We start from the raw sequence: 27,636 nt of genomic DNA, 5'->3' as shown, positions 1-27,636 counted from the left end.
GAGTGCGTGTTCTTCCTTCCTGTGTGGTGCCCGGCCCTGGCTGCACATCGGAAATACTATGTGACCGTTCAGCCGAATTATAAGTAATTCAGTTCACTCCTAATTCACTAACCGTTTCTGAACATGAAGTGACCAGTATCACTTGAATGTACCCAGAGGTGGTTTCAGCCACAGCCCAGAGGCCGGCGGGGTCTCCGTGTCCGCAGCGTGTGACCTGGTTGGACCCCTGAGCACCGTCACGCTCCTGTCATACAAAGTGCATGATGCTGGTCTTGTGTGTCTGCCTCAGCCTTCATTTCCTATAAATAAAACACGTGGCAAAACTGTGCGCCCGGTGTCTTGCCTGGTCAGACGCCCACGGTGGCGTGTCACTGCCACATGAGTTCTGCGATGGGGTGTCTGTTAAAGCCACTCCAGTCCAGCTAGGTTGTTTTGGTCTCAAAACCCAAACTCACTCGGTGACAAAGGAGTGGTCGTTAGCAGAGTGAAGAGGGGGCAGCCGGTGTAGGGAGCCGGGGGCACTCAAGGCCCACACTGTCCTCCTCCCCATGTGCCCGAGCAGTTGTGCGGGCGGCCCTCCGGTCTTCCGGCCCCCCTGGCCCCGGTTCCCCTCATCCGAGTGCAGGAGGCTGCGGATAGGCCTAGAGCACTAGACCTGAAGTCAGTGGTGCCACATGGGGCCACAGTGGGTGTTTTGCGGAGGGAGACTGTTTATTCAGGGACCCGATGGTTACCTCAGAAGATGCAAAGAGAGGAGGAAGTTTTTTCTGGGGACTTATGTGCAACCAAATGGCTTCAAAATTTTAAGCTGTCAGCTTCTTTTTTTCTTCAAGATTTTATTGATTTTTAGAGAGAGGGGCAGGGAGGGAGAAGGGAAGAGAAACATCAACGTGCGAGAAAAGCGTTGATCAGTTGCCTCCTGCATGCACCCTGACTAGGGACTGAACCCGCAACCCAGGCATGTGCCCCAGCGGTGACCTTTTGGTTTGCAGTACAATGTCCGACCCGCTGAGCCACACCGGCCACACCAGGACTGTGAGGCATTTTAATCCCCAACCATTGTATTGGCAGTCTGCCTTTGCTGCACTACAAACTGCCCCCAGAGTCAGCGGCATACGAGAGGCGGCATTTACCTCCAGGGACCTGGGTCAGCTGATCCCCGCTGAGTGGGGCTGTTGCCCCCAAGCCCTGTGACGACCCTGGCCCGGGAGACCGGGTGCAGGCAGGCGGGCCTACGCCGAAACTGCGCCGTCTTACCCCCACAGTCCTGGGTCAACCCCAGGGCTGCTGCGCGTCTTCTGCCTCTAGGACGGCAGTTCTCAGAGTCCTGTGTGAGGCCTGGGGTCCCGAGTCCCTTTTGTGGTGGCCACGAGGTCCTTCCTTTTTTCCAACTACATAAATCTGTGTAAAGCCCTTTTCTGCCCATCTTTCAGCCAAAACAATGCGTTGCAATATATGGGCTGCAGAAGCACAAATGGGCCTCCAGCCGTCTTCGCATGAGTCAGGAAATGCCGCATTCATTGATTTTCTTGTCTTAGAAAGTAGTTTTTCAAATGAGTGTTTTTCTGGTTTGACTCCATTATTGTACTATGGAGGTAACCCAGATAAAAAATCAAGGATCCCAAAGAGTTTTTGAGTGGAAAAGGTCTCGAGACCAAAAGCGCTGCTGCGGCATGAGGACCTGGAAGTCCCTGAGGGGCTGCTGTCCCTGGGGACCGAACAGGCCGGCGGCCCCTTGCTCACCACAGCCGCTCTGTCTCCACTGCTGGGAGCCACTTCCTGTCACAGGGTCCTGGGCCTTTTTTTTTTTCCTTTTTAATCCTCAGCCAGGATAGGTTGATTGATTTCAGAGACACAGAAAGAGAAACATCTATGTGTGAGAGAAACATCGGTTGGTTGCTTTCTACGTGAGCCCTGACCAGGGATCGAACCCTCAACCTTTTGTGTACAGGATGATGCTCTAGCCAACTGGGCCACCCGGGGAAGGGCCCTTCATCTCTGCTTTTAAACTCCAGGAAAACTGGAGGATTATCTATTTCTTCCCACTACCACTCACAAAAAAAAAACAACAACGATGGACTTTGATATTCATAATAAATAACACTTCAGTTTAACACAAATTGCAGGACAATTACTTGTCATCTTTCATTGAATCGAAGTTTTCACTCTTTTCTGATGAATGAAGCCTAATTATGTTCACTTTGGCAGATTGAAATTTGTGCAGCAGAACCTACTGGAGGTAAACTGAAGAATGAAATACCAGTTACACCAATAAGGGCTGCCTGGTTTTATCAGCAGGTCCCACGGAATTCTGAACTGTGGGTGACTCCCTTCTGAGCCAGTGAGGTGTGATGCACCATATTTGATTTTCTGGCTCCGTTGTCGCTGGCCCTGGGGCTCAGGTCTCGCAGGTTCACGTCTCGCAGCAGCATTGCGTCACCTGCAGACACTGGGTGCTGGCAGTGAGGGCTGACAGGGGCTCAACAGCGAACAACCCGGGGGGCTGTCATTTCCATCAGCGTGGCACACTGCCCAGGGTGCCTTGAGGAATGGGTTAACTAGGAGTGCCAGAGGGCTCACTAAGTGCATGCACGTGAGAGCCTTCTTGCAAAACCAGGCAATGGACTTTGAGTTGGGGGCAGCTGAAGAGAAGGGAGGCGTCTGAAGTTGACATTCCTCTTGAAATTCTGGAGTTCATCGGGAAATCAGCTTTAAGTTGTTCTGAATTAAGCCAGCAGCTGCTGCCACCTGCCCTGGTCTCAGGTGGCCTAGGCACAGCACACAGGTTGGGTGCCCAGGGAGGTCAGTGGGCTGGAGCAGCAGTGTGGGAACCCTCAGGTCTGCTCAGCCTGGCCACAGGGGCTTCTTCCATCCTTCCCAGCTCAGTTTCTGCTCAGCCTGCTGTGGTCCTGACAAGCCTGATGAGTCAGTCGTCTATAGGGAATTCTGGGGACAGTAGGGTGGGAATCCTGGGTGCCAGGGTGAGGGGGCTTGCAGCAGGGTGGGAGCTCAGGACCCCCAGACAGGACACAGAGGGGTCACCCCACCTGCCTTTATTAACCCGAGGTCCTTCCAATGGCAAATGTTTGTTCCTGGCCAGTGAGGAAGGGGGTCCACAACTGTGGGACTCACTGTGGTCCCTTTGAGACCGTTGCACCTGTGGCCACCTGGCCTGGCCCAGCAGGCAGTGTGGACAATGGTCAGAGCGCACAGGTGGACACCCTGGCCGCAGGCTGCACGAGGCTGGTCCCCAGCTGTTGTCCCTCATCCCCGCTGCAGCTCCAACGTGTCCACGGTTGAGAACCAGGGTCTGCGTTCATCCCCTCGAGCCTGGCTCCTCTACCGGCTCAGCCAGGGGTGCGGTGGAAGCAACACGTGCCGGTCCCGTGTGCAGGGCTTTGGCCAGAAAGAGGCCACGTGGGGGGACTGTTCCCAGGGTGAATGCGGGCACCTCCAGATGCTTCCAGCCCCTGAACACAAGTCACCTCCCTCATTCACTACCCTGACTGTGCTTGGGTGCAGATGCGCTGCTTCCCCTGTGCCTTCCGAACCCCAGATCCCCAGCATCTGGGAGCATGGGAACATGGTCACTGTTTTTGTCACAGCAGGGGATAAAGGGCACCTAAGTGAGTCCGCATTTGAGTTTTCCTCTGTTGGGTCGCTCTATGACCTGGGCGAAGAGGCAGAAGGAAGCTGCCCAGCTGTCTGCCCAGGTCCCCTTTGTCCTGAATCTCTGAGGGGAGAGTACGGGGCTGCTGAGCTGTCTGCAGGCCGCTGTGGGGAGCAAGCAGGACGTGGGCTATGCAGTCCAAGAGGACAAAGGCTGGGGACCACAGGCCCCTGGGACAGGGTGGCACTCCTAAAGGGGAGATGCAGACAGGCTTCCATGCGGACTGGGAGCTGGAGGGCTGGGGCGGGGTCATGCTGGGTGGGTCACACCTCTGTGTGGACGGTAAGAGGCTGGGGTACCTTGGCCGGATCGCCCACAAACACATAAAATACACACACACATGCACACAAAAAACACCACTTACAATGTGAGGGAAGGGATTTTATTGCAGATCGGCCAGAATGGATGCGTTGACATCCTGGGTACTTTGCAATTGCCACCTTGGGCCTTTATGTCCCACCCTGGCGATGCTGCCCTCAGTTCATGACATCTGGGCACCTCTATTTTGGAATTTCCTGAGTCATCAGAGGGATCCTGGGTGAAATGCCTCCCACCCCACCCTGCCATGTAGGAATCCACAGGGTTCCTGCCAGGCCCCAGTTGCCTGTGACTGAGGAAGCCCTCCCTGCACAGCAGCAGGACCCGGGACAGTGTCCTCGTTCCTGTCAGGCCTCAGCTCAACACCCAGAGGTGGGTGGGCCATGACTAAGGAGCCAGAGGCGGGGAGTTTGAGGCTCAGACCAGCAGCGTCCTGCTCTGTGGGGGCTTTGTGGGTGGGGCCCAGGCCTGCCAGTTCTGGCTCCGTGGGCTCCCTCTGCATACCGCCCCTGCAGCGGGGGTGGAGTTGATCCACCGCAAACATTTTCCACCCGCACAAGGGTCATCTGGAGCGTGTGAGGAGGGAGGAAGCAAAGACAGGTGCAGCCCCAATGGACAGGTGTGGGGTCAGCCTGTGGACGTGAGTGAGGCGGGCATTGGGGGCCACGTCTTGGGCCACGGGCGGCCTGCTGGGGCTTCACGACCCTCCTTTGGATCTATGGATCTGCACACCCAGGCTCACGGAGGCGTGGATGTCTTTCCAAATGGCCGGTGGCAGCCCAGAACCTTCCACCTGCTCAGATTGCCTGCACATTCAATTTCCAACAGGTGACAGAGGCCCTCGAAGCTCAGGGATGAGTGCGGCTGTGCCAGCATTTCAGTTGGTCACAGGCTCCATGGTGCCCCTGCCCCATGCATGGGTCACCGGCACGGCCCAGGCCAGCCGCCAGCCCTGTGTACACTGAACGCGCACTGCGATCTGAACCGGGAGCGGGGGCGTGTCCACAAGCACAGCACCCGCCCTGTCTCCGTGCTCGGCCACGCTGTGTTCCCTGCTGCCCTGTCCTGGGCAAGGTGCTTGTTATAAAGTCTGTGCCTCCCCAATACCAAGGCCCAGGAATAAGTGGCTCTCCCGAGTGGTTTACAGGGGCGCCTTTCCGGGCACGGCCCCGCGTTGTGGACCAGCCCAGACCCTCTGACTTCCTGCCCATCCTGGCCCGGTGCTCGGGGGCCAGGGCCCCCTTGAGCTGTCCCCCCGCTGCCCGCCCAGAGTTCGTTTCTCTTATGTGTTGCTGTGTGTTTTGGGCATCTGTGCATGCATGTTGGAGGTGTGTAGCTACATGTCCGTGCGCCTGTATGTGTTTCTCTGTGTGTCCGTATTTCTGAGTGTAGCTGATGTGTCTGTGTGTAGTGTCGGCTTGTGGTGTGTCTCTCTGTATGTTCGTGATGTAGCTTGCGTGTCTGTGCACGTGTTTATGTTATATATGTGCCTGCGTTTCCTTGTGTGTTCGTGTATCTGTGTGTAGTTAGAGTCTGTGTGTGTGGCGTCAGTGACTTGCAGGTCTCTGTGTGTGTACTTGTCTGTGTGTAGTTTGTGTCCATGAATGTCTGTATATGAGTGCATCTGTTTGTGTGTCTGTGTGTGTCTCTGTGTGTTTCACTGTGTGTGTGTTGTGGGAGGGAGCCAGAGTGAGAGCCTGCCCAGGTGTAAACTTGGCAACGGCCCTCGGCTGGAGGGGGACAGGCAATGAGAAAATCAGAGGACCGCTGGCCAGGCTCACCAGCACTAGTGACTCCTAAAAGGCGCAACAGGACAAAGGAGGCAGAACGTGCCCTCAGTGGGGGCCCCCATTCTTGTTCCTCGGGACGGCCCTGTTCCAGGACTCGGCTGCCTTCTCTAAGCAGAGCCCCAGATGCGCACGGCGCATGCATACTGTCATTGCCTTTCACAGAGGGGTCTGAAGACCCTCTTTTCACCATTTCCCGATAGTTCTCCTTCAGCCTGGCAGTGAGGGGGCTCCGCCTCCCAGTCCTGAGCCGCTCGGGGGGCGTGGCCGCGGTGCGGGCCTGTGGGCGTGGCCAGGCCGGGGAGGGCAGCGCCCCTCGCAGTGAGCGCCCTGCGTGAGTCCGGTGCTCTCCTTTAATACCGCGCTCCCCTCGCGGTTCCGGTTCCGAGCTAGCAGTTTGGATCTTAAACTTCGCTCTTGGAGAAAGATCAAGTCTCAGGTTAGTTGGGAGCCAGGAGATGGGCAGCAGGCGGGGTTTTAATAAGCCTGCGTCGGGTCGTTGCTTTCCGGAGCTGGGAAAGTCGGAGTAAAGCCGTGGGAGACTGAGCGCGCATCTTCTGATGGACGGGCGCGGCTCCCTGGGGAGGGACCCCCGGGCTACCGGCGCTGAGGCAGAAGCTGGGAAGTGCTCCGAAGCCAGGGTTCTGCTTGGCCTGCCGGGCTGCTCTGCCCCAGCATCAGCCTCGCACGTGAGCGCGGGTCAGGCGTTTCTGGGGAACGGAATGCGCCCTTCAAATCCCTTAACGCTGCTTCTTCTCACTTGGCCACACAGTGGTATCACATGGGTTTTATGTCGCCAGCTTTTCCCAAGGACGTGGAGGTTAACATCCTTCGGCTTAGATACCCAGGCCTGGGCCAGGGGCCCCCATTGCACAGGGCTCCCCAGGGTACTGAGTTCTGACTTAGGAAAAGGGCAGTGATTTCGAGGAGGAGAGAACAGGGGCCGTCAGCACTGTGGGCAGCAGCTCTGTCCTGAATACAAAGGTAGTCCGTTGTCTCCTGAACCACCTAGGGAAGGCCACCCCTGGGGTTTGCCTGTCAGGGTGAGCATGAGGTCTGCTGTCCAGTCCCGGGCATCAAGGCCTGCGTGGGGCTATGTGGCCTGTGGGAGCTTGTATGCATCCAGGAGATACCAATTCATAATTGTTCTCGAGGAGTAAATCTCACTAGGAATGACAGAGGCTGAAGCTCTAAGTAAACCCTCAGGACACACAAAACCTGCTTGTTATTGCAGATTTAGTTTACAAATTTGGGTGCAGTTGTTCACAATGGGTGTGTGTGGTGGGGAAGAAGTAGGAAAAGGAGTTTCTGAAGTTGCATTTACCCTGAAGAAATACAAATGCCAGCCCTGTCCTCTGAGACAGGCACAAGCCCTAGAACGTCAGGGATTATGGGGGAGAGGGCTGCCCTTGCTGTCCCTGGAGACCCAGCAGCGCCCACACCTGAGACTCCCAGGAGAGGTTTTAAGCTGGAGAACAACCTGCTCAAATGTGAGATTTGGAAAGATCCCTGAGGCTGGGTGGTAGGGAGCAGCTCGCCAGCAGGAGAAAGCCACTCTAGTCCTGTGTCTGTAAAGCCAGGGCAGGGGACAGTTGTCAGGTGAGGAGTCTTGCTAGGTGAGGATGGGTGGTTAGGGGGCTCCTCATTTGGGGAGGGTGCATCTGGATGGATGGTGGGACAGTCTCAGGGCCCTAGGGCAGGTCCAGTATCCGTCTCAGGACTCAGGGCACCTTGGAGAGATCAAAGGAGACATGAAATTAGCCAGACACAGTGGCCTGGCCTGCAGAGGGGAACTTGAGAGTCGCCTGCCCACGGGTGAGTCTTGATTCCGGACTTTTTTTTTTTTTAATATTTTATTTATTTATCTTTAGAGGGGAAAGGAAGGAGAGAGGGAGAGAAACATCAATGTATGGTTGCCTTTCATGGGTCCCCTGCTGGGAACTGTCCTGCAGGGAACTAGCCTGCAACCCCGGTATGTGCCCTGACTGGGAATCGAACCGCGATTGTCTGGTTCACAGGCCCGCGCTCAATCCACTGAGCTATATCAGCCAGGGCTTGATTCCGGACTTTGTCATTGCTGTCGCCTGTGGCACCCTCGGGAAGGTGGCTCCTCTGGCTGGTCAAGGAGAGGTGGGCCGGGCTCAGAGGTGAGGCCGAGGTCCCCAGCACACCTGTGGCCTCTGTGCACTGCGCCAGACTAGGAGCAGTTGGACGCGAGGACTCCGGTCGCAGAGTACGTGGGGAGCAAAGGACACAGTTTTCAAAGTGGTTTAAAGGATGGGCGAAAGCCAACAACACGGGGACACAGAAATAGCGAAACAGTCTGACGTGAGTGTGTGTGTGTGGGGGGGGGGGGGCTGGCCCGGCGCTGGAAGAGGATGAGGTCGGGGCACTGCTGGCAAATCCCCGCAACCACCGCCCTTGTCACGGGCTTGGAGGGAGACGCGTCTTTAAAACCAGAACATCAGGGATCGCAAACAATGCTATGTGGTCTAATATTCTAGAAGTTATTAATTAAGCAGTTGACACTTTTGCGAACCCATGAGACTCCACGGTCTGTGTCCTGGCCGGCAGGGGGCAGAAGGTATAGCGCGCCCCTCTGAGCTGCGCTCTGTGCGGACCTTTCTGGCTCTGTGCAGGGAGCTGAGGAGGAAGCTGACCCGTGGCCTGGCCTCCTCCGCCCCCAGCGCCGCTCCTGCCCCTTCCCTGAGCTGCTCAACTAAAAAGCGTGCATCAGACGCAAAGGACACAACCACACTCCTGGGGCACGGCCACGCCCCCGCACGGACGGCCCCGCCCTGCTCGCCCTGCTCACACTGCTGACCGCCCGGCCGGCTCAGTCAGGACCTCGCCCCCAGGCACGACCACGCCCCCGCGGGCATAGCTATGACCACGCCTCCGAGGGTGTGGCCACGTTCACCGAGGCGCAGCCACGCCTCCAGGCACGACCTCCTCAGGGAAGCAGGCGCAGCCCGGCCCCTGAGGACCTTGGTGTAGGGACAGTTGCACGCCGAGAGCGAGACTTCTGGCGGGAACAGAGTTTTCTGTGAAGAACATTGCACAAGCCGGGTGTTTTGCATAGAACCTCAGACCCTGTGCACAGAGGGGAGGATTGACTGTGGAGTAGTTTCTTTTTAACAACGTTTTCACAGCAGCCAGTGCAGGTTTACCTTGCTCGCTTTTCATGACTGTTTTTAAGTCGAGTGATTAAAGAGCGCGAAAGGTGACGAGAGAGCGGGTGCACCGGTCGCCGCCTGCCTGCCCCGTGTCCCCGGGTCCAGCTCAGAGGCCGCCTGGCCTGGCTGAGGGCACCGTGGGCAGCTTCTGCGGGCCTCTGTCGCCCCCGCCAGGTCATTGGCCTCGAGCCTAGGCCCGGCCGCGTAAATGCAACAAGCCCAGCAAGCCCTCCAAACCCCAGATCCGCTCTGCTCGTGGAGCGGTCAGGAAGGGCGGGGGTCGGGACAGCTCCGTAGTCTGCCTCGTTGCGACACCTCACTTGTTGGGTCATTCAGCAGGCCCGGAGCGAAGGCTGCTGGGCCAAGCGGACAGGGCCCTGAGGCAGAACCCCCTCCTCGCCCCTCCAAAAACAGGGGCAGCCTCTGCGCGCTGTTCCCAGGCCACCTCTGGCCACCCCCGCACCCAGTGCTATCGCCGCCTGAGCCCGCCCACGGCACTCCGGGCTCCAGTTCTTGAGGAGCCCGCGGCGGAGCAGCTCCGGCTGGCGCGGGGACGGGCCGCGCGGGGAACACCGCAGGCGGGTTCCCGGAGAAGCCCGGCGGGGTGGCCCTTGCAGGACCCGGAGCGGGGCCGCGCTGCTGCGAGAGGGTGGGGAAGGAAGCCGAGCCCGAGGGCCGACCCTGCGGCGCCGACCTGGGTGCATTTAGGGACAGGCTTGACGACTGGATCTGAGACGTCGGCCACCTTCAGCTCGTCGGTGGCAACTCGGTCATTTCGGTTAGAAGGAGGGGCCTGGGCGTAGCCGCTGCGAGGGCCTTGCTGGGTGAAGGGTCTCAGCCCGTTTTTTCCAGCTCAGGACCCTTGAGGCGCTTCCTGCTCCGGACCGGGCCGGGAGGGCGGGCGCTGCGCCGGCCTGCTGGGGGCGTCCTTTCCCGAGGGCCTGCCGAGGGCCGGGATGTGGGGGCGCCCCGGAGGACTGGCCGCGGTCCGGGGTGCTGCATCCTGCGGGGAGCGGTCGTGAGCAGGTGAGCGGAGCATCCGGGCCGTGTCTGGAAGAAGCGGGTGGGGAAGGCAGGAGAAGGAGCGGGACTTCGGTGGGTGAGCGCGCCCTGCGGCGGCCGGGGTGCCGCCGGGCAGGGCGAGGCCTCGAGTCGCGGAGGCTGCAGCTGGGACAGACGCCCCCTCGGGCTGGGTCCGGACGGAAACCCGAGGGGGCGGCGGGGGCAGGGGCAGCGCCCGAGGCCCAGGGAGCCGGGTCCGAGACGGAGGGCGCGGCAGAGTCGGCTCGGGAGCCGGGGGAGGGACCGAGCCGGGTTGCTGGGGACGTGGTTCCCAACGCTAGATGAACCCGGGATGGAAGTGCGTTCAGGGAAGACGTGAGCCGCCAGTCCTGAGAGGCTGCGCCGCGAAGGTGGCGAGGCAGCCGCGAGTAGGCTCGGGGAGGCGGGGCCGGTGCGGTTTTGATTTCGCGGTAGCTGTGGATTCACACGCAGGCGTGAAAAATGCTACGTACGGAGCCTGTGCGGCCCTCGCCCAGACTCCCCCGTGGTGACGTCTGTGAAACTACGGCTCGGGGTCCCCGCCCGGATGTGCGCCACGGAAAGCTGTAACTTTGGGGATTAGGTTTTTTTTTTTTCCTTTTTCAGTCCGTACTTGGACTCGAGGTTCTCGCGTGTCGTTGGGTGTATCTACAGTTGGCTCCTCTTCACCGCCGCGCGGGGTTCCGTGGCTCCGGGGCGCCACGGTTCCTCCAAGCGCACAGCCGCGCACAGCCAGCTGGGCCGCGCCCTGTGTGGGACGGCCACGGACAGGGCGGCTCTGACAGGCGCGCGTGGGCTTCTGCGTTAGTGTAGGTTTCATCTCTCGGCGGTAACTGCCCGGGTCTGCTCTGTGCACCTGGGCATTTGGTAGTTAACTTTAGCGAAGCCGCCAAACTGCCCTTGTCGACGGATACACCAAAGTCACGGGTGGGATTCCCGGTCAGGGCACAAACAAGACTCAACCAGTGAATGCATCAATAAGTGGAACAACAAATTGATGTTTTTCTCTCTCTGTGTGGAATCAATAAATTGAAACAATCTACAGGGCGTATCTCTGTGGCCCTGTTTCTGGGTTCTCTGCCTGTTCCAGTGACCCACGTGTCCACGTGTGTGTCGCTGCCCATACCTCCCACTCCTGGGCATTGCAGCTGTGAAGCGAGTCTGGCAATGGTGTAGATTGGTTTCTCCCACTTTACTCTTCTTTTTCCAGGTTTTTTTTTTTTTTTTTAGCTATTCTAAACCTTTTGCTCTCCCATATACATTTTAGAATAATCCTGTTTGCATTTACAAAAATTCTTGCTGGACTTCTGATAAACATTGCATTACATCTGTATATGTATTTGGGGAGAATTAACATCTTGATTATATTGAGTCTTTCAATCCATGAACATGACTTATCTCTTCATTTGTTTAGATCTTTGATTTCTTTGATCATCATTGTGTAGTTTCTGGTATGTATTTATACTGTTTCATATGCTGGCAATGTATATATTTAATTATTTTTAGCAATTGTAAAGGATGCTACATTTTTAATTTTGGTGTCAAAGTGTTTATTGAGAGTATATGGATATATTGTAGCTTTAAAAATATTTGTCTTATATTCTATGACCTTGCTGAACTCACTAGTTCTATGAGGTTTTTTTTTTTTAATAGATTCCTTGGGATTTTGTTTTTTAATACTTACCCAAGGACATGGTCACTAATTTTAGAGAGTGGGGGAGGGAGGAAGAGAGAGAGAGAGAAACATCAGTCAGTTGCCTCCTGACTGTGCCTTTATTGGGGACTAAACCCACAACCTAGGTGTGTGCCCCGACGCAGAATTGAACCTGTGACCTTTTAGTTTCTAGGAGGATGTTCCAACCAAGTAGGCCATGCCAACCAGGGCTTCCATGGAATTTTTTTGTGCAGACAATCATACCATCTGCAAACTGGGATAGCTTTCCTCATTTCTTTCTGTTCTCTCTGCCTTTATTTCCTTTTCTTGTCCTATCACACTGGCTAGAATTTCTAGTACTATGATAAATAAGAGTGTTAAGAGTGGACATCCCTGTCTTGTTCCTGATCTTGGCAGGAAGCTTCACTTTTCTCACCATTAATTGTCATGTTAGCTACAGGATTTTTGTAGATATTCTTTATCAAGCTGAGGAAGTCCCCCTATTTTTGTTAGAATTTTTGTCATGGGTGTTGAATTTTGTCAAATGCTTTTTCTGCATCAGTTAATATGATGATGTGATTTTTCTTCCTAGCCTGTTAGTACGCTAGCATATATTGATTGATGTTTTAAAATATATAAATATATCTTTTAAAGATTTTATTTATGAATTTTTAGAGAGTGGAAGGGAGGGAGAAAGAGAGGGAGAGCAAGATCAATCAGTTGCTTCTTGCACACCCCCAACTGGGGACCTGGCCTGCAACCCAGGTATGTGCCCTGACTGGGAATTGAACCAGCAACCATTTGGTTCACAGGCCAGCACTAAATCCACTGGGCCACACCAGCCATGAGATTGATGTTTATATGAGCTTTACTGAGATACACTTAACGTATAATCCACTCATTTAAATGGTACAATTCAAAGCTTTTTAGTATATTCATTGAATTTTGTGACCATCAGCACCATCAATTCCAGAACATTTTCACCAACTCAAAACAAAAATCCCACTGGGGCATCCAACCTGTGGTCCCTCAGGGCACACACAGCCCAGGTTGGCTGTGAACGCAGCCCACTACAAAATCCTAAATTTACTTAAAACACGATGAGATTTTTTTTGTGATTACGTGTCACAGTGTATTCAATGTGTAGCTCAAGGCAACTCCTCTTCTTCCAGTGTGGCCCAGAGATGCCAAAAGGTTGGACACCCGTCCAACCCCTGCTAGCGGTTCCTCATTACCCCCAACCATGCCCCCCTGCCCTGACCCTCGGGTAGGCTCAGTTCGTGGGTATCTCTTCGCCAGAGGACGTTTAACGGCGGCGTTTAATGAGCGCTACGAGGAGGGCTGCTGTTTCCCCCCGGTTTTGCTTGGCTGTTTTTTTTCTCTAGGCTATCCCATTCACATCTACTTTCTGTCTGTACCGACTTGTCTAGGCAGCCGACTTTATGTGAAAGTGGAGTCAGGCATTAGGTGCTCTTCTGTGACTGGCTTCTTTCACTTAAGATGCAGTGTTCATCCAGTTTCTGGCACGCATTAGTATGCTATTCCTTTTTACTAGAGAATAGTATTCTCTCCCAGCTTTTATTTATCCATTAATTAGTGGTGGACACTTGAGTCATTTCCATTCTTGGAGTGTTGTGAATAATGGGTGCTTCCATGACTATTAATGTACAAGTTTCTGTGTGAACATAGGTTTTTATTTCTTCTGGGTGCATCCCCTGGAGTGGAATTACTGCGTCCTGTGGTAACTCTAACTATTTAACTATGATCCACTCATGGGTTTGAAACCAGCCATGCATCCCTGGAGTCAACCCTACTTGGTTATAGTGTATAATTCTTTTTATATACTGCCGAATTTCTTTTGCTGAGTTTTGCTAAAGATTTTTGTACCATATTTGTGTATGATATTGGTCTGTAGGGTTTTTGGTATTCTTTCTAATTTTACTAGCCTCATAAAATAATTGGGAAATGTTCTTCACCTTTTATTTTTCTGGAAAATATTGGGTGTTAATTCTTCTTTAATGGTTTGGTAGAATTTTCCCTCTGGGCCTGGAGATTTCTTTTTTGGGAACTTAAAAGGTTAAATACAGTCCTGACTGGTGTGGCTCAGTGGATTGTGTGCTGGCCTGAAAACCAAAGAGTCACGTGTTCGGTTCCTAGTCAGGGCACATGCCTGAGTTGCTGGCTGGGTCCCCAGTAGGGGGCGTGTGAGAGACACTCACACACTGATGTTTCTTTCTTTATCTACCTCTCTCTCTTCCCCTCTCTAAGAATAAATAAAAATAAAATCTAAAAAAATTCAAATCCAATTTACTTAATAGTTTTAGGGTTATTCAAATCATCTGGTTTATAGTGAGTTGGGCTAATTTTTGCTTCTTGAAGAATTGTTTTTTATGTAACTTGTCAAATGTGTGTGTGTAGAGTTGTTTGTAGTGTACTGTTATTATCCTTTTATGTCTCTGGTGACATTGTTTTTATTATTTTTTTAAGGATTTTATAGAGAGAGGGGAAGGGAAGGACAAAGAGAGGGAGAGAAACATCGATGTGTATTTGCCTCTCGCACGCCTGCTACTGGGACCTGACTTGCAACTCAGGCACGTGCCCTGACTGGGAATCAAACTGGTGACCCTTTGGTTTGCAGGCTGGCACGCAATCCACTGGGCCACACCAGCCAGGGCAGATACTGTGTTTCATTTTAGGTTTTGCCAGTTCTTAATCTCTTTTTTCTTTGTTACTTGTGTTAGAGTTTGGAAAATTCCACTGATGTTTCCAGGGAAGCAGATCTTTGCTTCATTGATTTTCTCAGTTGTTTTTATGCTTCATTGACTTGACCTTATGTGTATTATTTTCCTATTTCTGCTTGCTTTGGTCTTATTTTGCTGTTCATTTTCTAGGTTATTGAGATGAAAGCTTATATTATTGATTTGAGACCTTTTCTCTTTTCTAACATGAGCATTTAGCACTATAAATTCCCTTCTGATCACTGCCTCAGCGGGGCGCCACAAATTGTGATATGCTTTTATTTTAATTCAGTTCAGTGTAACTTTGATTTACACTGAGATTTCCGTTTTGACTCCTGGATTATTGAGAAAGGTATGAGGGGAGATCCCCCCAAAACTGAAATTTATTTATAAAAAATTGTGTATTTATTCTTACATGTTTAAACTTAAGTCACCTTCAAAGTACTATCCATTTGATGTAACACACCTATTGAGATGTTTTTTCCACTGCTCAGAACAGGTTTTGAGCTCATTGATTTTGATGCCTTTTAGTGCTTCTGCTGTTTTTTGTTTCATGTCTTCCACATCAGGAAAACATTTCCCTTTGAAGACTTTTTTTCACCCAAGGAAACAAAAAAGAGTTGCTTGTGGTGAGATCAGGTGAATAGGGAAGGTGGGGCACAGAGGTATGCTCTTTTTGGCCCAAAATTGCTGAACACTCTGTGTGATGTGGGCAGGTGTGCTTGTAAATCACCCATCATGAAAAGGGCAAATGTGTTTCAAGAGTCTTCAAAAAAACTCACTGAAGCCGAACGCAGCCTCTCACAACAACACCAGCTGGTGCACTGATACAGGTGGCTTCCTAGAACACTCACCTAGTGGGGGAAGCCTGTACTACATGGGGCCTGCCATCCAGAAGATAATTTTGTTTTTTTGGGTCCCTCCTCATATTGCTGTTTAATTTCCAAGTGTGTATCTTTCTGTTACTACTATTCTCTAACTTAATCCCATTGTGGCTATAGAAAACACTCTATTATTTCAGTTCTTTTTTAAACCCTCACCAGAAGATAGGTTTTATTGATTTTAAAGAGTGAGAGAGGCAGGGAGGGAGGCAGAAGAGAGAGAGAGAGAGAGATTAATGTAAGAGAGAAACATGATTGGTCGCCTCCCAAATGCACCACAACTGGGGATCCAACCTGCAATCTAGGTATGTACCCTGACCAGGAATTGAACCTGCGGCCTTTTCATGGTATGGGATGATGCTTCAACCACTGAGCCACCCAGTGGCCAGGACCTTTTGAATTTGTTGAGGTTTGTTTGCTAGCCCAAGGTGTGGTCTGTCTTGGTATATCTTCTGTAAGAACTTAAAAATAATGTTTGGATGTTGGTGGATGGAATGTTCAATAAATATCAGTTAGGTCCTCTTGGCTGATGGTGTTCACTTGTGTATCCTTGCTGATCCTCTGTCTAGTTGTTCTATCTGTTGCTAAGAGAGAAATGAAATCTCCAAGTACACTACCCTACGTGTCTCCTTCTCTGGGGGGACAAGGAGGGGTGGACTCGGGAGTTGTACTCGGTCCACCCATGCGCATGCGCATTGCTTCTCGCTGCTGCAACGCCCACTCCGGTAAAGTTCGGGGGGGATTCCTGACCGCTCAGCACTCTGGGACAGCAAACCAGAGGGCCTCAGTCACCTGAATCTGCTCCATCAGAGGGAGCCACGTCTTAGAGGCTGGGTTCTTTCTGGTTTCTCTTCTATGCGTACAACACATACATTTCAAGAAAAATTTCCCAGGATTCCCCTGGCTGGTGTGGCGCAGTAGATTGAGCCCGGCCTGTGAACGAACCACAGGGCTGTTGGTTCAATTCCCAGTCAGAGTACAGGCCTGGGTTATGAGCCAGGTCCCCTTGGGGTGCACTGAGAGGCAACCACACATCGATGTTTCCCTCTTTCTCCTTCCCTTCCCCTTTCTCTATTACTGCCCCCCCCATTTCCCAATACCAATATACACATATCACAGCATCATTACAAGTTATGTGTCCAAAAATATTCAAATGTTGAGGACCACACAGTTTCCTTAGAGTGTCATCTGGATATGCCAAGACAAGGTTATGGGTTTGATCCCTGGTCAGGGCACATACAAGAATCAATCAATCAATAAGTGGAAAAACAATGTTCTCTCTCTCAAAATAAGAAGCCTTTTTGTTTCATTTAGAATGATCGATTTTCAAGGTGCAAACAATATTCTCAATATTCTCAGTAATTAATAGTGGCTTCTCTCTGGCGGACCCTAGTGGGAAGAGTGACAACGGACCATGCATCTAGAGAAGGAAGGTGGCAGGCTGCCCTCGGGCGCGCTGGAAGTGGAACTCCATCAGACGTCCGCCCCCCTGCCAACCGGCCCGGGACTCCCCGCCAGCGTCCGCCCGCCACAGCCGGGAGGCAGCTGGTCAGACCCGGCGAGCCCCTACCCCAGCGGGGCAGCTGCGCAGAGCGGCTGGGCACCTGCGGACCAGGATTTAGGTTCCTTCCTCACGGAGCGGAGGTGAGTTTAAAATGGTTTGATCTCGTAAAATTGGAACTCACAGATATTGGATTCCCTCACATTTTTTCGTGGTATAGATTTCCACATGTTATTCCCTGGCCTGTCTTGAACGAATGCTGTCTCTAAAATGTGGCTAATGTATATCCAAAAGATAATAAAATAGAGGAGTTTTAGCATAAAGATTTAGCATTTACCATATTATTTAAGGCAGTAAAAGTATTATATGAATTTAAAAGCATTTTATATCTTAGAACATGTTTTATTCCTGTAAATATATCAACTGATTAGTTGACTATTGCTTTTTATGTCAGAAATAAAATATCTGGATTTAAATAAGAAAAACTATTCATAAACTCATGCAAAAACAATAAATAGAGACCATCCTGTGAGTGTCTTCGTTACCCTGCAGATCTGGGTGGCCTTGTCGCCTCCTCTGCGCTGTTGTTCAACCAGAATCCTGATCCATGAACTGACAGTCTATCATTACTACATGCGGAGCATCGCAGATGTGCACAAAGTGCGTGCATGGCCCCGCCCCCTGCCCTGGTCCTGGCCCCGCCCCCTGCCCTGGTCCTATCTCCTCCCTTCTCCAGAGTTAGGCTGATCTTGACCTAGGCGCCATATCAACAATGCTGAGGCGTGGTCACACAGTCACTGCGTGTTTATGAACCACTAAATGCTATATGCTCTCGTTTTGCAAACAGTGAAACTGTGACTTGCTCTTTTTCTTCAACATGTTTTTGAGGTTTAGCCATGTCCGTACCTATAGCTTTAGTTTTTTTTAAATTGTAATGTTTCAGTTACAGTTGGCATTCAATATTATATTAGTTTCTGCTTTACAACAAAGTGGTTATACATTTATGCCACGTCCACAGTTGGATCCCTTCCTTGACAAAGTCAGGAGGGGAGGTCCAAGACTTCAAAGAAGCATTTTCCAACCTGGTGGACATGGCGTGGAGGGCCCTGCTATACTCATTATGACTGTTCTTGCTTTGGGGATTTTAACCTCTTCTGCCCTGATTATTTTGAACACCATTGCTGTGATCCAAATAGTACAAGCAGATCTTTCCCTGTTCACTAAACAAAGTAATAATATTTCAGAAAGTACATCGACCCTGTTCACTGAACAAAGTAATACTACTTTAGAAAGCACATTGAGTGATGTGACTCCAGATGATTTAGAGAGTTCTTGGAACAAAGAAAGTAACCATAGTAACACACCAGAAAAATCAGGAAGCAAAATATGAGTATTAGAGAATTAATAGAAAGTTAGAAAAAGCCTCACAAGATATTTTCCCGGGCCACGGTACCTTACATACTGGCCCGAGAAGAGAGAACAAATATTAAAAGAAATAAAAGAATTAGAACCCATAGCAAAAGAGGAAATAAGGAAGGGCATAGACAAGTACACAGGTTAACCAGGAGGGCATGTTTACCCCCCCCGAGTCAATTTTAGACATATCTAAAACGCCCGGAAGAGAATGTGGCATCCAAAATGGGTTAACAACTGGCTGTTTTATTTTAATTATTTTACTCTTGCTACTGAGTATGGACATTGTACTGTACTTACTTATTCCTGTGAAAATCACCAAAGAGGAGGGAACAGTTTAGGGGAAGACATTACTATTCCCCATGAAACTGCCTGAAAGGATAGAAAAATTTCCACAGATTCCCCTCTCCCTTATACAGGGGAGTACAACAGCCAAGGTAATATAATTATTAACCATAAGGGAAAACATGTCAAGTTGTATAAATTACCCTAGTTTGAGCAACTTAAGGCGATCGGGACCGCCATAGTATACCAGAAATAAGAAAAACAAGTTACATATTTGTTTGGGTAATCAAAAGGTGGTGGAATTGTTAGACATTTATATTTCAGGTTCATTGATTCGCATAATTCCAATGGAGTTGTACAAAATAATTTCTTGACCAGAGAACAAAGTTCCCTCTAATGAAATAGTCCCTAAATGTTTAGAAGTTGTTGAAGTAACAGCCCCTCCTTTACCTTGAACAGGAATATATATTAATTAGAATTTAGTAGGCAAAGAAACAAGAAAAGCTTGTTAGATACTATAAACTAAGCACATAGATACAATTACCAAGGAGTTAGAGTCCACAGTACATAGAGAAACATTTTAGACAGAAAGATAAATAGCTAAGTTAGACATCACAAAGGCCTTATAATAAATTTCCTAACCTCTGCTCAGTCTAGCGTACCTCTTGCCCCATGCCAAAATTTAGACCTTTAATAAACAATAAGATATTCAAACTCTGTACATAGAGTTATTTCAAATGGTCTGATTAATGGTTCTCCTAGTCAAAACAATTTTTATATAATATAATTGAAACTATGGAAATTCTTGTACTTTTCCTGGTTACCTTTATATTGATTTTTTTCTGCTTAACTGATCGTCCTATACACCTGCAAATGTTAATCACTACCTAAAATGAAAAATATAAAAACCTGCTTGTACTTGCAATAAATGGAACAGAGCTTCACTGTCCTTTGAGGCGTGTTGTCGTCTGTTACCCAGCGCCGACGCCTACCCTCACCTGTGGGACCCCTTGACCCGCTGCGGCCGGACCGCGGCACATTTATATATCTTACATATTGTTCACCCTGATAAGTCTAGTGCCACCTAGCATCACATAATTACAATACTATTGACTATAATAATAGTGCTGTAATTTACATCCCCATGACTATTCTGTGACTGTTAGTCTATACTTCTTAGTCCTTTCATCTTTCTCACCCACCCCCCAGCTCGCCCCAGTCTGGAAACTCCATGTTACTTCTCTGTTTCTATGAGTCTGTTTCTGTTTTGTTTGTTTCTTTTCTTTCTTAGATTCCACGTGAGTGACATCATATGGTGTTTGTCTTTCTCTGCCGTATTTCATTTAGCACAATACCCTCCAGGTCCATGCAGGCTGTTGCAAATGTAAGATTTCATTCTTTTTCTGACTGAGTAGTATTCTATTATGTAAGTGCACTAATCTTCTTTATCTAGTTGTCTATTGATGGACTCACACTTTGTGTTCATACCTTGGCTCTTGTTTTCCACAGGGAACAGTGACACAAGGGCCCACCCACAGGGTGCAAGGGTTCACTTTTCTCCACATCCTCCCTAACCCTTGCTGTTTATTGATTTGCTGTTGGTTCTGACAGGTGTAAGGGGACAATATCTCATTGTGGCTATAATTCACATTTCTCTGCTGAGTAACATTGAGTATCTTTTTGTATGTCTACTGGTCATCTGATTTGATTTTGTTAGTAGCTATCTGTTCAGATTTTCTCTTTCTTCCTGATTCAGTCTTGGAGAATTGTCTTATTCTAAGAATTTACCCATTTTTTCCCAATTTGGGTTAGAAGTTTATCCAATTTGTTGGTGTATACTTGTAGTATTTTTATTTATTTGTTTAAATATTTTATTTATTTTTAGATGGGGGGAGAAGAGAGGGAGAGAAACATCAATGTGTGGTTGCCTCATGAGCACCCCCTACTGGGGACCTAACTCACAACCTGGGCATGCGCCCTGGCTGGGAATTGAACCAGCGACCCTTTGGTTCGCTCAATTCACTGAGCCACACCAGCCATGGATAATTGTAATATTTTAAAAAATGATCCTTTGGACTTCCGGCCAAGATGGAAGCATAGGTGGTGTCTCCTCACACAACCAAGTTTAAAGACAACAAAGTTTTTGTAACAGAAATGCAACCAAAACACAGAGAATTGAATTGTACAGAAGTGGAAATCCAACAACAACGAACCGTTCTGTGAGACCGGTAAGAAGGGCGGAGTCAGTGGCTGGTGGAGTGGGGTTGCACAGAAAAAAGAGGCCTGACCCACCCAGGCTCGCAGGCGGTGGTTGGCAGATCCCAGGTATGGGGTGGCAATGGGCGGACCCAGTGAGGGCGCAAGGTGGCTGGCTGACTGGGGTCACACATTCACACTCAGGTAAACCAGGCAAAGGAGTGAGCAGTGGGGCAGACCGCACAAACTAGGGCCCCAGCAATGGGAGTTAAAGCCTAAAAGTGCTGATTGGAAAAACTTTTGGGGTCAAGGTGCCGGGAGAGGCTCCCAGGCTCACAGAGAGTTCATTGGAGAGACCTACAAGGGCCCTGGAGGGTGCACAGGCCCACACACCCGGAACTGGCACCAGAAGGGTCCAATTTGCTTGCGGGAAGCAGCAGAGGGGACCAAAATCTGACAGAGAGCAGAACAGACCCCATTGCCCCTCTCTGACCCCACCCCCACATATAGTATCACAACCCAACAACTGGGTCGCCACGCCCTAGTGAACACCTAAGTCTCCGCCCCTCATATATAACAGGCGAGAACATACCAAAACATAGTGGCTGAGGCAGAAGAACAGCTCAAAGTCCCAGAGCCAATACTTATAAGCGACCAAGAGATAGTCAACCTATCAGATGCCCAGTTCAAAACACTGGTGATCAGGATGCTCACAGAACTGGTTTAGTCACAAAATAGAGGAACAAGTGAAGGCTAAACTAATTGAAATGAAGGGAAATGCACAGGAAACCAATAGTGATGGAAAAGAAACTGGGACTCAAATTAAGGGAGTGGACCTGAAGGAAGAAAAAATGACCAAACAGAAAAGAATAAAGAAACAAGCATTCAAAAAAAAAAATGAGGAGAGACTTGGGAACCTCCAGGACATCTTTAAGCGTTCCAACATCCGAATTATAGGGGTACCAGAAGGGGAAGAGCAAGAGCAAAAAGTGGAAAACTTACTTGATCCAATAATAAAGAAGAACTTCCTCAATCTGGCAAAGAAAATAGACTTCCAAGAAGTCCAAGAAGCTCAGAGAGTCCCAAAGAAGGTGGACCCAAGGAGGAACACACCAAGGCACATCATCATTACATTAGCCAAGATTAAAATGAAGGAGAGAATTCTAGAAGCAGCAAGAGCTAAGGGGACAGTCACCTACAAAGGAGCTCCCATCAGACTGTCAGCTGATTTCTCCAAAGAGACCTTACAGGCAAGAAGGGGCTGGAAAGAAGTATTCAAGTCAAAAAATCCAAAGACCTACGCATCCAAGATTGCTCTATCCAGCAAAGCTTTCATTTAGCATGGAAGGACAGATAAAGTGCTTCTCAGATAAGATCAAATTCAAGGAGTTCATCATCACCAAGACCTTATTATATGAAATGTTAAAGGGACTTATCTAAGAAAAAGAGGATAAAAAATATGAACAGTGAAAGGACAGCAAACTCACAGTTATTAACAGCCATACCTAAAATAAAAGCAAACTAAGAGGACAGCTAGATCAGGAGCAGAACCATAGAAATGGAGATCACATGGAGGGTTAGCAACAGGGGAGTGAGAGAAGGAGAGGGGGGAGAAGGTACAGAAAATAAGCAGCATAGACTGTAGGTAGAAAACAGACAGGGGGGAGGACAAGAATAGTGTGGGAAATATAGAATCTAAAGAATTTGTGACACATGGACATTAAATGGGGGAATGGTGGGGGAGGGGGTGTGCAGGGTGGAGGGGATTGAAGGGGGGAATGGGATAACTGTAATGGCATAATCAATAAAATGTATTTTTAAAAAAAGAAAAAAATGATCCTTTGTCACTTCAGGTCTTTTGTTTCTGATTTTATTGACTTGAGCCTTTTCTCTTTTTTCTTCTTGAGTCTGACTAAAGGTTTATTAATTTTGCTTATCTTTTCAAAAACCAGCTTTTGGATTAATTGATCTTTTAATTTTTTTAAGGCTCTGTTTCATTTAGTTTTGCTCTCATTTAAAACATATATTTAATTGATCTTGCTATTACAACTGTCCAATTCCCCCCCTTTACTCCCCTCCACCTTGAAACCCCCTCCCACCCACATTCCCCACCTTTAGTTCATGTCCATGGGTCATACATATAAGTTCTTTGGTTTCTTCTTTTTAATATGTTTTATTGATTATTCCATCACAGTTGTCCTATTTCCCCCCTTCATTACCCTCCACCCTGCACACCCCCCCCCCACCAGTCCCCCCCCCTTTAGTTTATGTGCACGTATCTCAAGTTCTTTAGATTCTACATTTCCCACACTACTCTTGCCCTCCCCCTATTTTCTACCTACCGTCTGTGCTACTTATTCTCTGGAACTTCTCCCCCTTTATCCTCCTCCCACTCCCCTGTTGCTAACCCTCCATGTGATCTCCATTTCTATGGTTCTGCTCCTGATCTAGCTGTCCTCTTAGTTTGCTTTTGTTTTAGGTATGGCTGTTAATAACTGTGAGTTTGCTGTCCTTTCACTGTTCATATTTTTAATCCCCTTTTTCTTAGATAAGTCCCTTTAACATTTCATATAATAAGGGCTTGGTGATGATGAACTCCTTGAATTTGATCTTATCTGAGAAGCACTTTATCTGTCCTTCCATTCTAAATGAAAGCTTTGCTGGATAGAGCAATCTTGGGTGCGTAGGTCTTTGGATTTTATGACTTGAATACTTCTTTCCAGCCCCTTCTTGCCTGTAAGGTCTCTTTGGAGAAATCAGCTGGCAGTCTGATGGGAGCTCCTTTGTAGGTGACTGTCCCCTTTTCTCTTGTTGCTTCTAGGATTCTCTCCTTCATTTTAATCTTGGCTAATGTAATGATGATGTGCCTTGGTGTGTTCCTCCTTGGGTCCACCTTCTTTGGGACTCTCTGAGCTTCTTGGACTTCTTGGAAGTCTATTTTCTTTGCCAGATTGAGGAAGTTCTTCTTTATTATTGGATCAAGTAAGTTTTCCACTTTTTGCTCTTGCTCTTCCCCTTCTGGTACCCCTATAATTCGGATGTTGGAACGTTTAAAGATGTCCTGGAGGTTTCTGAGCCTCTCCTCATTTTTTAAAATTCATGTTTCTTCATTCTTTTCTGTTTGGTTGTTTGTTTCTTCCTTCTGGTCCACTCCATTGATTTGAGTCCCAGTTTCCTTTCCATCACTATTGGTTCTCTGTTCATTTTCCTTCATTTCACTAAGTATAGCCTTCATTTTTTCATCTAATTTGCGACCAAAGTCAACCAATTCTGTGAGCATCCTGATCACCAGTGTTTTGAACTGTGCATCTGATAGATACCTCTTCTTTGCTTAGTTGTAGTTTTTTTTGAGCTTTGATCTGTTCTTTTGTTTGGGCCATTTTTTTGTGTGTTGATGTGCCTGCTACATAGTGTGGGGCAGAGCCCTAGGTGTTCACCAGGGCAGGGCAACTTATGTCACAAATTACCTGGCAAACAGTTCACAGTAGGAAATGAAGCCTCCAGTGGAAACAAACAATGAGGCCCCTTGAAATGAGATGGGAGGCGGCCTTTACCTTAAACAGAGCTCCCACCCCAGCTTCCCAATTGGTCCAATTTTATGCAAAAAGCATTTCCAAATTCACACAGTTCGGAATGGTCCAAAGCATGCAATTCTGATTGGTTGGTACCATGCGTTCTGAGTGCTTATTATATTTGAGCTATGATGGGTTGGTTTAGCGGCAAATGAGAATAGAATTTTGCAGTTCTGATTGGATGGGGGGTGGTGTCTCAGTCCACCAGTTGGAGAGGAAACCAGGAGCTCCCTCATAGGAGCTGACTCAGTGGGCAGGAGCCCAATGCAGGAGGTGGAAGCTCAGTCTGTGGCTTTTCCCTACCATGCAGTGTGTGTGTATGTGTGTGTGTGTCTGTGAGAGAGAGAGAGAGAGAGAGGCCTCCGTCAGCAAGACTGCTGGACTCTGGCTGTGAATTTGGGCCCAGCTGACCACAAGGCATCCTTTCTGGCAGATAGAGTTCTCACCAGGCTCCCAGGGGTAAATAGATACTGTTGAACTTTGTGAGTTTTGAAAGCACCCAGGCCTAGAAATGAAGTCAGACATGTCAGTGCGATTTCTTTCTTTCAGAAGGAGAAAAGGTCAGGAAAAATAGAGATTTCATCATTATTTGATATCTTAACTAAGTCATAAAGGAAAATGTAAGCTTTTAGTTCTGAGGACAGCCATTATTCTATTCTATTTTATTATTTTATTTTATTTTATTTTTAAGGTCAATTACATATTTAATATATTTACAGTTTATTTTTGGTCTCTCTGACTAGAGAAGAGCCTTTATCTTTTTTTTTATTGTTGTTCAGTTACAGTTGTCCCACCTTTTTTCCCTCATGGCTCTCCCCTCCCCTGCCCTCCCCCCTCCAGCAGTCAATCTCCACCGTGGTCCATGCCCATGAGTCCTCTATTCATGTGCCTTGACTTACCCCTTCCCCTTCTCTGTCCCCTTGTTATCCCCCTCCCCCGTCCCCTCTGGTCACTGTTAGTTTGTTCTTTATTTCTGGGTCTCTTTATTTTCTTGTTCTGTTTTACTCATTTGTTTAGTTCCACTAAAGGCGAGATCATACGGTATTTGTCTTTCACCATCTGGCTTATTTCATTCAGCATAATGCTTTCCAGTTCCATCCATGCTGTAGCAAAGGGTTGGAGCTCCTTCTTACTTCCTGCTGCGTAGTATTCCATTGTGTAAATGTAACATAGGTTTTTGATCCATTCATTTTACTGGTGGGCACCTAGGTTGCTTCCAGCACTTGGCTATTGTAAATCGTGCTGCTATGAACAATCGGGTGCATAGGTTCTTTTGAATTGGTGATTCAGGGTTCTTAGGGTATAATCCCGGCAGTGGGATTGCTGGGTCAAAAGACTGTTCTATCTTTAGTTTTTGGAGGAAATTCTATACCATTTATTTATTGATTTGAGAGAGAGAGAGAGAAAGAGAGAGAGAGATGGATTCGTTGTTCCACTTGTTTATGTATTCATTGGTTAAGTCTTGCATGTGTTCTGACTGGGGATCGAACTCACAACCTCGGCACATGGGGATGACGCTCTGACCAACTGAGCTACCTGGCCAGACCCAAGGACTGCTCTTCTCATTTCCAGACCCTGGAACAAGTGTGCCTTGGGCAGTGCCGAATCTTCTCTACCTGCGGTTTGGAGGTCTCTGTCCTGTAAGACCGCAGGTCAGGCAGAAACAAATAATAATATCTGGGAAATCATATCTGGATAGTGTTGCACTAAGTTTAAATTTGGAATGTCCTGCAGTCTCTGGGAAATTTCCTCAAGAGGCTCATTTATATTTTCGGCTCTTTAGAAACATCACTGAATATAACAAAGCTTAGAAAGCACCCCTGTGCACCTAACTACGGTTCTAAAGTACTTGGCGTCCGCACAATGCAGCACAAGTGTGAGATAATGAAGTCAGCCAGTCGTGGCCCCCTCGGAGGAAATGAAAGGTACGTTTGACTTTTCCGCCTTTGGGGTTTTGCTCCTTCATGGCCACGAGGCGGAGGCTTGGCTCTGAGAACCGGGCTGTGGCTCACAGCGAGCCGGTGGGTGGCGCCTGCTCAGGGCTGTTTGCCTCGCTAGCGTGTGGCCAAGCGTCCTTGGATGCCCGTCATCGATTTAACGGTTTAGAAAACTGTTTTGAGTCAAAAAGCCAACCTCATTCAAATAAGCTGTGACTACTGGGGTTTAACTGGTTCATCATGACGTATTTATTAGGAACCTACCGCGAACGCGGCGCCACTGAAGGCACCAGATAAAATGTGGTGGAAACGACACAGCAATCTCTCAGCGGGGCGCTCAGTCCAGTGGAAATTGCAGAATCAGTAGCCAAACTCTATCTTTATTTTTCCATTTATGTCTCCTTAGCTAATGCAACAAAACGGGCTTTGTTCCCCTTTTAATAAACATTGTATAGCTGAGATCATGGAAGCTCAGGGTGGTTGAAGAATGGGAGTGAGGTCAGGCAGAGTCGGCCCTCCCAGAAGTGCTGTGTACACCCGGGGGCAGCAGGAACACCTGAATTCTAGTGGATTCATTGAGACGTTTTTTTCTCAATACGCCTGAGGCCCTTTGAATTTGCAGTGATGAGAGATGGAGATTTAAGAGGCCCAACTAAAGTCCTGGCTGGGTAGGTGGGTTGCTTAAAGTGTCGCCCGCATGTACCAAAAGGTCGCGGGTTTGATCTCTGCTCAAGGCACATACCTAGGTTGTGGGTTTGATTTCTGGTCTGCAAATCAAACGGGAGGCAACCAATCGCTGTTTCTCTCCCTCTTCCTTTCTCTTCTCACCCACCTTCCTCTCTAAAATCAATAAAAACAGCCTCGGCTGATGTTGTTCAGCAGATTGAGCACCAGCCTGCAAACCAAAGGGTCACCAGTTCAATTCCCACTCAGGGCAATGCCTGGGTTGTGGGCCAGGTTCCCAGTAGGGGGCACGCGAGAGGCAACCACACATTGATGTTTCTCTTCCTCTCTTTCTCTCTCCCTACTCCTCTCTAAAAAGTATATAAATAAAATCTTTAAAAATTATAAAATCAATAAAAGCACATCCTCAGGATTTTTTAAAAAAAGCCCAACTAAATCTTCAAACCAGTCAGACCTGCTAGGAGTGCATTAGGTATGAATCCCCTCTCCTCTCATCTCTGCTGGTTGGGGCCTCGGTGCACCCTGTCAAAGCCTGTGAGGCAGGGTCCTCCGTCATTTGCGTTCCCGGAGGGAGTGCTCAAGGCAGCCCAGAGGTTTTGTCCAGAGGAAGTTAGCTGGCCTGGGACGGACACGGCTGGGAGCCTTGGTGTCATTCATCCGTGAAAACAGAGTCTTATGGTCTGTGTCACAAGTTCAATGTGGAAAAGAAAGTGGTTGGAAATACTTTTCTTTATCCCTGGCTGGGTAGCTCGGTTGGTTAGAACATCCTCCTGATACGTCAAG

At 49.0% G+C, this 27,636-nt stretch overlaps 1 protein-coding gene across 2 annotated transcripts in view; it reads left to right on the top strand.

Moving 5' to 3' along the window:
• The first annotated feature begins 6,116 nt into the window (after nt 1-6,116).
• OCA2 (OCA2 melanosomal transmembrane protein) overlaps nt 6,117-27,636 on the top strand; it is a 156,465-nt gene continuing 134,945 nt past the window's right edge. The window contains exons 1-2 of one of the 2 annotated variants that reach the window (XM_037132735.2): nt 6,117-6,214; nt 16,659-16,909. In XM_037132735.2, the coding sequence (XP_036988630.2) occupies nt 16,680-16,909 (230 nt within the window). In that variant the 5' untranslated portion in view covers nt 6,117-6,214; nt 16,659-16,679. Of the gene's footprint in view, nt 6,215-9,908; nt 9,978-16,658; nt 16,910-27,636 lie in introns of those variants that run through there. The other variant, XM_053658817.1, reaches the window with a different exon arrangement.

The sequence above is a fragment of the Artibeus jamaicensis genome, unplaced genomic scaffold (assembly GCF_021234435.1).
Source record: "Artibeus jamaicensis isolate MK-2021 breed Jamaican fruit bat unplaced genomic scaffold, CSHL_Jam_final scaffold_612, whole genome shotgun sequence".
In the NCBI taxonomy this organism is placed as follows: domain Eukaryota; kingdom Metazoa; phylum Chordata; class Mammalia; order Chiroptera; family Phyllostomidae; genus Artibeus; species Artibeus jamaicensis.
The sequence above is the reverse complement of the archived record's forward strand: the minus strand, read 5'-3'. Positions and strand labels throughout refer to the sequence as shown.